The following is a 12931-nucleotide window of genomic DNA, read 5'->3' on the forward strand; positions in this document are numbered from 1 at the left end:
GTGATAATGTTGGTAATCCATAGTATCTGTCTTATGTTTGTTTAGTCATAACTAGGGAAGGAGGGTAGGTGTGTGGGAGACACACATTAGCCATCTTTATCATTTGTTACATATGCTGTGCCATCTGTTTGGTTTGTGGCTCGTTCCTTTGCAGTACATATTTTGAAAGATGGCCTGGGAATTTTTCAGTAAAAAAAAGTAGAAGTATCAGAAGTGAGATGTGTGGATGTACCTCTCAGAGCTATCAAATATGAAGTCTTGCATAACAGGAAAGGTTAGGGAGGGTTCTGAACAATACCGGCACAAGTAGCTGGAGTCATTGGTACACTTTGATGATACAGCTATATTGTCTTCCAGTTATATTTTCTTCCTAGATTTGAGATCTATATATAGCATAGAGTTGTCCTGAAGTCTCAAGGAGAATTTGAATTTGACAGGGTAGGTCTGATATTTATGATCTTGCACTGATGCAGTGCTGGGATGAACAGCGTAATCTCAATCTGGGTGTGTGGGTTATGGTTGTAATTGGAGGAAATGAAAATGGAGTGAAGAGTTTTGTTTTTTTTTCAAAGAATGCTGTGAATGAGGTAGGAATAGAGGCTATTGGATGGTGACATGTGCAGCCATGGAGTAAAGGTGAAGTGTGGTGGAATGTGTGTGGAGGTGGAGAAATGCAGAAGTAAGAAAACAAGTATAATTGATTGAAATAACAATAATTTATAGAAAGTCAATTGCAAAAAATCTTAGGGGAAGGAGGTTAAACCAGAGCATAGAGTTTTTTTCAGGATGAAAGAAAGGAAGCTTTCAGTGAAGCTTCAGTTAGGAGAAAGAAGTCAAATTAAAGTGAGTCTAGTTTGAGTAGACAGAAATAAAAAAGAGAGGAGACTTCGATAAAGAGAGGGTGGTTACTAGTGTTTTTTCCTGAAGCGTAGTAAGGGCGCCTTTGTGTGCCTTGAAAGTAACAGTAAGGTAGCTGGATGATAAAAATAGGCAGGGAACAGATGACCTCAGAGTCTGGGAAGCAAAAAAAAAAAAAAAGAGAATGTGAAAGGAGTTGACACTGTTCTTGAATGAGGACCACAGAGTGGAAGCGTTCATACTGGAGTTCCCAGTGTTTTCTCAAGTTTTTAGCAGATGAGGTGGATGTGATTGCTGAAATGTGCTTCAACCCTCAACCCTTTCTGAGAATTTAGCATACTGCAGGTCAGTGAGTAGCTTTGAAGAAGAAAAGATTAGCTGAAGAAATTGATGAATTTACGTGGTACCTGCTGTTCATGGGTGTATTCAGCTCTATGACTTCATGGTGTTTGGTTTTTTTTTTCATAGAATAGGAGAAGTTGATGGCTGGGGAGAATTTTGAAAAAAAATCCAGTTTGCTGAGAAAGCAGCATATGGAAAAAGCTTCATGTTCAGATATGTTTTTTCTTCTACTTTGGCTTTGTTCAGATTTGGATGTGCTGTTTTTTGACAGTGGTCTAGAATTTGAGATGGAGCGCTTTGTTCTCAGCAGCTGTTGTAACTTGCAGCTGATTGTGTGAAGAGTGGGCTCCATTCCTAATTTATGACGCAGAAAGAACCCTGATGCTTCTGCTCCCGAAGTTTAATTGTCAGCAAAGTCCTGGGCAGAGTTAGCTGAGCAGAGGGGTCCAAATGATATTAAAGATTCCTCACTGAGCGTTACTCGTCACGATGGTTTTGCTATCTTTTTCATAGTTTATGTTTAAGCAGGTTGCGTAACAACCGTGTGCCCAAAAGGGGACATGGTGTGACTATTGATTTGCTCCCTAGCAGCACTACTGGCAGAGCTGTAAGTAGAGCTGTGGTCAGTTAGATCTATCTCTGTCTCCTTGCACATTTCACTCGAATGACTTTGTGGCTAATTCTGCTGGAGCCTCAGGGAACTTACCAAGTGCACGTCATAGATGAGGAGTTGACTTACAGCTCAGATCGTAACTAAGAATATAGCAAGTAGTTAGATGAGAAGCAAGACTCAGACCTAGGTGAAATGTGTGATGCTTGGAGAGGCATGGGCAAGAAACAGGGAAGAGTGGTTGTAAGAACTGAGACTACAGGAAGTTACCCTGTAGATTTCATAGGCACGGAGCTGTTTGTATGATCTTTAATACATAACCAAAAGCTAAATCTATGTTCTTCTTCATAAACACTCTACTAAAACACTCTGCTGGGAAGTGTAACAGTCTTGATGTTTCTCTCTGCTAACACAAGAGTGGGTTTTTGGGTGGTATTTTTTTAAAAATTATTTTTCTGTGAGTTTTTTTTTCTTTTGTTGTCTAATCACAATATGAAAGAAACTAGAGGACTAGTGGAGGTCGAAACTATTGTTTGAGAATTATATGCTTACTCACTTAAATTGTTCCCATTGAAACACTGAGATTTGAGCCCTTGCAGTGATCCTAATAACTTATTATTCAGAATGCAATAGCTCTGCAAGACAAAATGGGAGATCAGCCTCGAATAACTGCTACTTTAGGTAAGGACCCTTGCAAAATAGGTGATACTGGAGTTGGGATTTGAAACTGAAATTTGTAAAATTGAATGAGATAGGCATTTCTTTTTTTTTTTTTTTCTCCACTCTTTTGAAATTTAGGCTGTGAGATATGAAAAATTAACTGACATCCAAAAGTGTTTTATTACCTATGAATCATTTAATTTCCTAGTAATTTTAAATGTCTGGGCATCTACCACCACCGACTCCTGAAAGAATCACAAAGGTGGAAAAATGTAATTTTCTCCATTTTGCTGCTAGGGAAGAAATGAAGCAGTTTATTAAAGGTTGCAGATGAGTCATTGATAGAGATCTGGTTAGAATTTACCTAATTCTTTGAGCCTTGAATTTTGGGCACTGTGTTATTTGTGTTGCATGCATGTAGGAAAGGGGTAACACAGTTTAGAGAAGGAGACAGAAACCTGTGTAGTAATGCAAGGATGGAAGAGGTAAGTGAAGTGTGGGCTGGATAACTGACTAATCTGAGATAGGGATCAGCCTGGAAGATTTAGGATTAACTAATATAGCATTACAACTTTAATAAGTTGTAAGAAAAAAAACATACAGTGGGTCTTTTCCAATTCTAAACTGGCATAATAGTAGTGAGCTTACAGTTACTTTCATGGGGCTGCCTGGGCTCCACGTAGAATCTTTATGTTAGAGTCTCCTGGTGTGGGCAGGGGTTGGTCCAAGTGCTACAGCTGAATGGAATGACCTGTGTAACTTAAGTCATGGTACCTTACTGGTATATTGTACAGTAATTTTTTTTCTTCCTTATTTGATAGTTCATAGATTTCAAGTCTTTGTAGCACCTGGCACCAAACTAGAGAGCGGGCCTGCTACCCTGCATTTCTGCAATGACATTCTCGTCCTTGCAAAAGACCTTCCTCCCAGTGTCATGGGGCAGTGGAAGCTCTCAGATCTGCGCCGATATGGAGCTGTCCCAAACGGATTCATCTTTGAAGGGGGTACCAGGTGCGGCTTCTGTAAGTACAAATGGAAACCTGTCTTCTAAAAGTTGCTTGATAACCTTTTGTAGAAATGCAAATGCTGGTCTCATTCAAAGCTGAGACTGCAGAACCAGCTGTGCTGCTCTGTCATACAGGCAGCCTCATCTCAGAGGGTCTGTTCTGAGTAGATTTCTGCAGGCTTAAACCCTGGTGTTGAGTGGGTATACAGATTGCCAGTTTGAATGTGAAGTTGTTTGACTTGCGTACTGAAATGTGAAAATAAGGGATTTCTTCAATTAACAAACTGAAAAATTAGAAGATTTCAGAGGTGATCCAAATGCAAATATATTCTTCCCTGGACTTCTTTACTGTTGTTCTGCCTTGTTCCTTGGGACTTGTATGCTGATGCTCTGCATGTTATTTCTGGTTGCCGTACTTCTACAGAGTGGGAAACCCAAGTTCCTGGCCCCCTTCAATATGTTGGGCTTCAAAGCTTTATCTTCCTGCAGAATGGTTGGTGCCCACATAAAAAACAGTCCACTATAAGGAGAGACCCTACATCCCTGCTCCTAAGCATAAATGCTTAGTTAAGGTTAGCTACTACTTGTATAAGAAAGCCCAGAAATAATAGGAGGGGTATGTGTATATATATATATATATATATATAATCCCTCATTGATGTTCTTTAGTTAAATTGTGGCATTTCTACTGTAGCTTGTTCTAAATCTGACGCAATTGCTATGCTCCAAAAATTTAAACTGGTTTGGGCTTACTGAGTGTTGCTGTAACTCACCTCCACATTGCAGAAAGCCTAAATAGCTCAATCCATGGGCCAGGATGCCAGATCATAGAATCACAGAATGGTTTGGGTTGGGAGGGATCATCCAGTTCCAACCCCAGTGCTGTGGGCCGGGGCACCTTTCACTAGAGCAGGTGCATAAGGAACACCTCAAGTGCTGAGTCCAGTTCTGGGCCCCTCACTACAAGAAGGACATTGAGGTGCTGGAGCAGGTCCAGGGAAGGACAGTGGAGCTAGGGAAGGGTCTAGAGGGTAAGTCCTATAAGGAATAGCTGAGGGAGCTGGGGTTGTTTAGCCTGGAGAAAAGGAGGCTCAGGGGAGACCTCATTGCTGTCTACAACCACCTGAAAGGAGGTTGTAGCCAGGGGGATTTGGCCTCTCCTTCTGGGCAACCAGTGACAGGACAAGAGGGCACAGTCTTAAGCTGCACCAGGGGAGGTTTAGGTTGGACATTAGGAGGAATTTCTTCACAGAATGTGTTGTCAAACATTGGAGCAGACTGCCCAGGGAGGTGGTGAGGTAAGCATCCCTGGAGGTGTTTAATAAAAGACTGAATGTGGCACTTAGTGCCATGGTCTAATTGACATGTCCAGTCAAAGGTTGGACTTGATGATCTCAGGTGTCTTTTCCAACTTAATTGATTCTGTAATTCTGTGAAATGTGAAGCTGTAGGTGGTTAGGTGGTAGAACCTGGATTACCTACCTGGTTTCTTTTTCCCTCCCTTAAACTTAAACTTTCTGGTAAGAAACATGAGGTCATCAATAGCTCTCCTGTGTCCCTTTTGTTTAAGTATGAAATAATCTCTTTTTTTTGCTTTTAGTTTGCAGGTGATGTGAATTAGACAAGTGCTTTGGGAAGGGTCCCACTAATTTGTTTATCATTCATAAGAAATGTCTGTCTTGATAGCTCAGACCTTTCAGTTGCCATGAAAGGGTGTTTTTGCCTTTCTCCTGCAGGTGTGCATAGTCATTTTGGTACAAAATAGCCTGTCACAGTTGGAAACCCTTTACAAGTTCAAGCTTATCTTGTTAAAGGAGTTGTTGCCCTTAACTGAGCACTTAAACATATCTGCAAGCATAACAACATTTAAATATGGGTTTACTCTAAACATTTGAGTTAATATTGCCACTATAAGAAAATGCTTTTTGTAAACAGAACCTAAATAAAAATGTTACTCTGGTTATTTTTGACAGAAGAGTGTTGGCAAAGAGAAAGACCATCTTTCTTCAAGCATCTGACTCTTACCTTAGTCTTCTGGAACTCTTGAGGAATAGGCAAGCAAGTAATGTTCAGGGAAAAAACCTGATATGTTATTACAGAAGTTGTTTTACTTCCTAAACCAAAGCACTCTCCATTACCCTGTCATGGAAATGTCATACAATATTATGCAGACTCTATTATTAATGTTACTTTCCTACAGGTTAAACCATATCTTTGCTCACATTCTTCCTGTGGAGCTCTGAATGCTGAGGATTAGTGAATTTAAGGTTTAAATACCACTGTAGTAAATACCTAATTAAAAGGAACCAATGATCTTGTGGTTCGATTGCCTCACTCTGCATTAAAACCCATGAAGCCCCAAACAGAAGCAAAGCTCACTTTTGGCTGTGGTAAACCTGAGGTCTAAAAGGACATGAATTGGTTTTAGTTTTCTGATTCTTGCTTCCTTACAAATTTTTTCATAAAAATAAAATCGTTAATTATGTTCTGGAATTATTTGCTCAGTAAAGGCTTTGTTCAACTCCAAAGGCTTTGGGTACTCGATCCAGGTAGAGGGAAACCATCTGAGATAATGCTGAGTTTCCAAACATTAAATCTAGGTGCGTTTCCAAGGTGGTTAACACAGGCTTATTCATAAATAGGAAAGAAAACCATTTAAATTTTGAACTTCTCTTACTTTTAGCATCACAGTTGTACTGGTAGAGATTAGAAAATACTTTTCCTGCTTCTGAAAGCTGCAAAAAAGTTATTCCCCGGGGAAAAATTGTGCTCTCTCTGTAGCTGAAGCTTAATCACACATACCATTTGCAAAAAAGCAGGCGTCTTGGCCTAGGAGTCAATTGAGAGGTTTACACAGAGGAACAGGCTGGAAAAAAGGAGCCTCTCACTTTCCTAAGTTGCTCACTCAATTAGCATGCACCGATAAAAATGACCAGTTGCCAGGAGAATCTTGACTTGGAGGTCAATGTGAAAATACTCAAGTAGGGTAATAAAAGGGCATGTTAATGCTGTGAGAATTCAGTGTTCAAGTGCTTCAGGATTAGCTTCCAGAGCCTGGTTTAAAGCTGCCTCATGTTTTGTGACAGCGTCTCCTGGAAGAAAGGAACCTGTAGGACCCTTAGTGCTCTTTCAAAGAACAAATGCTGATGCTGCTGATTGCAAGATAAGCAGGAGTATTTCTGTGATTGTTTTGGTAGTTTGATAAAATTAGGTGCACCCTCCCTTCTTCCCTCCCTTCTTCCCTCCCTTCTTCCCTCCCTTCTTCCCTCCCTTCTTCCCTCCCTTCTTCCCTCCCTTCTTCCCTCCCTTCTTCCCTCCCTTCTTTCCACATCTGCATTTGTTTGAAAATTAAAAGTAGTAGGGGTGGTTAAACTGGGGCAAAATCTGGAATTTCTTGAAAATATCTCAGTTTTGTAGATTAAAACTTCTGTTAATATGCAGATATTGCCCTGTGCTGTCTCCTCCTTAGGTCTACTGCAGACAACAATAACCATTCTTATCTTATTTTCAGTAGTCATGCCCATATCTTAGTTGGCAACACCAAAAGGGAACACCCTTTTTCATTTTCCTCAGAGAGAAGGGGGTTCTCAAGCCCAGGGTTGAGATGTTACTAGTTGGACGATATGCTGATCGCCATGAAATCAACTGCCATGGTTTGTACCTGTCCTGTAGTTTAAATTAGACTTCAGGCTCTGGCATCGTCTGGCAGCTGTCAGGAGTAGTAATTAATGGGAAGGGACTGACTCTTCCTCCCTGCTTTCACACACAGTACAGAGGTTGAAGTAATTTTTGTCCATTTTGAGGGCGTGTTCGCAAATGGGTTTGCTTTTTTTTAGTATGATAAATGAAAATCGAACATAAGCAGGATTTAGTAGTATCTAGGAAGTTTTATGAAATTGACAACTTCTCTTGAATGTTTGAGGGACTGTACAATGCTTTACTGGCTGACACAGAGGACTGGCTTAGTGTTTCAGTCTTGTGCAAGTGGTTGCAGACTTTTCACCAAGTCTCTTACCCCGTGGAGGGAGTGAGTGAGCCCTTCAGTCTGGTAAACAGCTGCATGGTATTACAGGGATGCATACCACATATTCCTCAGCTTCCAAATGCCTGTGCACCAAATCTGTTCCAGCACGTGACTGGGATGTGTAATTTCTAGTAGTGAATTTGTCAGTTTTCTCAAGAAAGCAGAAAAAAAATGCAATGACTTGTTTTTATGTATGCTTTTGAAACATTACTCTCTCAAGTTCATCTCACTTGATGTTTTTTTGCAAGCACCCTCAGACTTCTTCCTTCACTTGCAATATAGTTCTATCTAGCAAAACAAAGAGAATGTTTCCTGTGAGAGTCAATCAGCAATTAAAGTGTTATTCTATGTGAATAATAGAATCTACAAAGAAATATTTAATGTGTATATTGGATTTGTATCCACACGCACGTGGACATACGCTGTTTGTTATATGAAGGCAATCACATTTGGTTTTGGGATTTCCGAATAAGTGATACTTCTTTGCTGAAATAATCATTTGAGTTAAGCAGCCAGCTTGCGTGAGCACGTTTACTTTTTTTGTTTCCATTAAACTCAAAGTCTTGTAGAGCCCATTAGGAGTTTAGGTAACTCTTGACAATAGTCATAAAAGAATAAAGTGGCCCAGATATACTCTTTATGTACAGAAATACTTGAGGTATCTTTGTTTCCTGAGTGGCAACGTGGATGTGTAGGATTCTGCTGAATTATCAAGCCACACAGTGTATCACTGTGCTTGAGACATCAATGTGTTCTGCTGTGTTCTCTCTGTATCCTGCTTGCTTATTGTGCATGGAATGTGAACATCATCCAGCAAAGCCTGGTGCTGCCCTGCTCCCTCAAGAAAGATGTGGCTTCTGGCATTGATGTGATTCATGGGGGAAGAGTCATACCATCCAAGATTAGGCAAACTGATTCCCACAGACTCCCTCTATTCTGTGCAGGGAGAAGTGAGCTCAAAGAAAAAGCTGAATGTCAAGTAATTCCTGAACACATTGCAGCCAGTTTTTTTTTTTTTTTTTCCCTAAGACAGTGTTCTCTGACTTTGGCATTTCTTGGGGAGGGGAAATGGGGCAAGATTTCATGAGTCACCACCAGAAACCTTCATACCTGTCAGACTGTGTGATTAGTGTTGTAATCTCCTAGATGGTCTCTGATCCTGAAGCCAGGGTGTGTATTTGTTTCTTTGGCTGAAGAATTTTTGATAAGCAAGATGTGAAGAGATGCAAATGTGGTGGAGTGACAAATCAAGTTAAGAAGATGTTGCTAACAATGTTTTCTTGAATAGATTTAAGCAGAACAGGCAGAGACCTAGATGTGACATAAATTGAGAGTGACAGAAGAGTGTGGACCAGAATATGTTTTTCCTGGAGTGATCAGTTTACTACTTGCTAGTTATATCTAATTTACTAAAATAGTTAAGGTGGTTTGTGGTCCACTCTCTATTATCCCTTTTGTTTGAATCCCATAGCCCTTTGTCAAGCTGTTTAAAGTGTGTCCATTGCTTAGGTGAAATGTGAGTATCCTGTTGGATATGACGGGGTATGTGTGTGGAAAGTGATGGGGATGCAGTAATTCTGGTCAAGACCAGCTCTACTGCTTTCAGTAAAATTGGAAAAAATATGTGTGCAACTCAGAATTGGCTAGAGACAGGCAGAAGTCAAACATATGCCCAGATTAGGGGCTCAGTCCCTAGGAAAGTAATGTGCAAAACCCTACTGCAGGTCTAAGATTTGGTATTGTAGTTTTCTGGTGTGCATGGGTCTGGGGAAGTGGCGGTGCTTCTTCAAGGTCTGTATACTAATTTCATTTCTGTCTGTGTCTGGTATTGAATTTTTGTGTCCCTGAAATTTTGCCTGATGTTTTAAGGTAATATTTTTTTTTCCTAATGTGATTTATATTTGGACTGACTCTTCTCAAATTGTTCTGTGGAGCCCTTCTAGTCTTTTGTCTTGTTCATGTAGTCATATATCATGGAGCTCATAACTTGTTTGTTTATTTAGTGATTCTCATTCTAATTTTGCTTGGGGCTATTCTTAATGAATGGAAAGCAAATATCAGAATAGAGCAAAGGGTAAAGATCTGATGACAACCTGTGGAGTTGTGTTACGTTCTGTTAATAATAGACACATAGGACTTAGTCTAAGAAAATTTATACTATAATCCAGCAGTATAACCAAATCATAATTCATTGGTATATAAAAAACTCCTCCTGGTTAAAAGTAGAATTAACTTGGTTCATTTTGCTGGAGACACTTTAAGTATCTCTGACACTTGCCATAAGATTTGGCCTACAAAATTTTAGGGGTAAATAAGAATAAAAAACCCAGGCAGTTGATAAGAATAAGTCTTCTATTTTGACATTGAGGGGGAATTGGAACTAAGTGATCTTTAAGGTACTTTCCAACCCAAGCCATTTTATGATCGTGTGACATAAGTCTAAGTACCTGAATGTCAGAAAATTAACATAAATTATTAGGTAGCTATTGGATTTTTATATGTTTGTGTTATAGTGTGTGTGCTGACCTGAATTTTTTATTTCTTTTCCCTGGAGAACGTCCCGTTGCCTTGTTTTCATGGCTTGCACTTAACACTCTCCTGATTGCTATGTTACAAATACTTCCAGCTAAATGTATTTCTAATGTATCCAGGTGAAAACCACCTTTGTGTTGTGCTTCCTTGCAGGGGCTGGTGTCTTCTTCCTCTCTTGCGCTGAAGGAGAGCAGATCAGCTTTCTGTTCGACTGCATCGTCCGCGGCATCTCCCCGACGAAAGGCCCCTTTGGTTTGCGTCCAGTCCTACCAGGTTAATATAGGAAGTATAAAGTAACCGAGTGGAGTAGGAACTTGCCATGTCTCGCACTTGCTGCTGCGATTGTAAGAACAGCTTGCAGACGTTGAGGGTGTGGAGAGTGCAAAGTGGTTTTCATTCTGAAATGTCACAGTACGGATTTATAAGCTGAATGTACCCAGTTTCCCCCCTGCTGCTCCGGCTCATTCATATTTCTGGTGATATTGCTAACTTTAGCCCTCTCATGTTTAACAGTACTAAGAGATGGCAATTTGAATTGAAAGGAACACTAACCTTTAGTTTTAAAATTACATATTTAACCTGGATCCATGTGTGCACTGCTATTTTGATAGTTTAATGGAAAACTAGCTTCTTGAGCATTTTGAGTTCATCTGAAACGCTGAGTTCTAAGTCTTGTCAACCTTGGAAAACTTTTGTCAGGCCTGCACATCCCATTTCAGTTTTGCATCTTGAGCTTTTTTTTCTATGTTCGGGGACTAAATTCCTTTTCCCATTCCATGGTAGATGCTGCATGCACTGTAATGTTTAGAGAGGAAATTGAATGGCATCACAGTAAGCCCCATTGCCTTTTGATTTCAGCAGATGGAATACAATTACTGTGTCAAACAGGACAAAAGTGTAGAAATGAGATTGCAGAAAATGATCTGTGACTTGGCAGTGGAATACAGTGGGAATAGGCTGCAAGAATGGTGGGATTTTTAGAGAATAATACTTAGAGTTTCTGTTGAAGTGGTTAGGCAGTTAATAAGTGTTTGACAGGGTTTTATTGCTGTTGTAAGATTAAGATAATTGCAGGAAGGAAAATGTGATGGAGAAGATTAGATCTGGATCTGAAGCTTGTGAAAATAAATTATGAAAAGTTAGTTAACATAAATGCAGTAAACACAAGGCTCAGTTCATGTCTTCTCAGTTGTAAGACTGAAGTAAATTAAATAATCAAGGAGAGCAGTGGACAGAAAAATCATTCTTCTTGTATGATGATATGTGTTCACATTCAATTAAATGTAGCTTTCAAAAAAAAGGAAACAGCAAAAACCCCAGCAGAAACACAAAACTCAGTGTTGATACTTATAGCTTTGCTATTGAATACATTTTTGTACATGTCTAAAACTCTTATTACATATATACAACTCCTAAATCTTTCACTTAACAAAAGATTTTGCGCAGAAAAATTAAACCTACAAGCAACTTTTCTGTTGTATTTTTTTGAAAAAAAAATTTTTGTTTTAAATTTAAATTTTAGATGGCTCAGTCTTTGAAGAATCATTTTTTGGAGCATATAGGAATGGATCTGCTTTCATATCTTTGGTTATCAGTTCTGGTGTTTGTGTGTTGTTGTGCATAGCCACATCCCACATTCCTTTCCCTCCTTCAAGAGCTCTGAGCTCACCCAAGTGCATAAAGTGGATATGGAACATCCTGGGGATGATTTTGTTTTTTATAAGAAAAGACCTCTTTTCTGAGGTCTTTTGTTTTCTTTTCTGTGCTTGATGGACTTGCCACTGAAATGAATTGAAGAGGTACTTGGCCACTTGATTTCCTCTTGTTTCCCTGGACAGAAGTGCTTTATAGGAAAGTGTGCTCCTGTTCTTGCAGGCTCCTCTGCCTTTTGCCAAGGTACCTTCACACCTTTAACTTTTATTCCTGTTTATTTTGCCCTTGTGTCTTCCAGTTTGTTGTCACTCCTATGTACACATTCATAGAAAAAAAATATTTTTTTATGTTCTCCTTCATTTATTATGCCATGCAGAAGGTTGCACAGATCTAAGGCACATGGACATGCACAATACTAGTGATTCATCCATAAACTAGTTTTCCTTATCAAGTATGTTGTTGCACAGAATGTACTGCATTGATTGAAAAGGTCAAGTCTACCAACTGCATACTGTATCTGTCAAGTATTGAAATTCACCCAACCTTTTGAAAGGATTAGCTATTAGACGGATTAATTATCTATACACGTCAGGTAATTAGATCAAGACTTTCAGATTAAGGATTCTACCAAGACACGTCTAGTCAATGTTATTAATATTTACTGCAGTGCAGAATGCCACTCACCCTCAACTGTGCTCTGTGTATGCAATGTTCTGCTTTTGTGTAATAAAAGCTTTTAGAGAAAGCAACTTCCTCTTCACAGTTTGCTATTTGAATTTGGCTTCCTGCCGTTGTCTGTACCTTTCCAGCTTAAATGTGAGGTATACTTGAAGCACTCTGGTATTTCCAAGCAAGGAAAACACACAAAGGGCAGCTGCACAGGGAAAGACCATAGTATGGTAAAAAAAGTCACACTGATGGTGTTGGACACCAATGCCCACAAGACAAGTATAATCTGTAAATGTTAAGCAGTCAACGTCTGTGTTGTCTGTCTTTGTAAAAAAGAGTAATGAATGAAGCCAGTTGCTTCGTGTACAAACAGCTCAACCATATGGTTAAAAGGAGTGCTGAAATATTTGTGTTAGCATGAAATTAATAGGAAGTGGTAGAGACTGGTTTGAAGAGGATGGAAAATGATTAATTTTCTTACTTGCCATAGTGATTCTTTAAACAAATATAAAATACCGGTATCCAAATGGAGTTTGCAAACTGCATGTGCAAGGGATACTTGCTCAAGGACAATATT

General features: G+C 39.5%; 1 protein-coding gene across 2 annotated transcripts in view; it reads left to right on the top strand.

The window, feature by feature from the left end:
- DOK7 (docking protein 7) overlaps window positions 1–12931 on the top strand; it is a 56765-nt gene that overhangs the window by 3414 nt on the left and 40420 nt on the right. For both annotated transcript variants that reach the window (XM_050338561.1, XM_050338562.1), the window contains exons 4-5: window positions 3292–3492; window positions 10186–10305. In XM_050338561.1, coding sequence (XP_050194518.1) covers window positions 3292–3492; window positions 10186–10305 — 321 coding nt within the window. The remainder of the gene's footprint in view (window positions 1–3291; window positions 3493–10185; window positions 10306–12931) is intronic.

This window comes from Myiozetetes cayanensis, unplaced genomic scaffold, assembly GCF_022539395.1.
Source record: "Myiozetetes cayanensis isolate MyiCay16 unplaced genomic scaffold, myiCay2020 scf7, whole genome shotgun sequence".
NCBI classification, from domain to species: domain Eukaryota; kingdom Metazoa; phylum Chordata; class Aves; order Passeriformes; family Tyrannidae; genus Myiozetetes; species Myiozetetes cayanensis.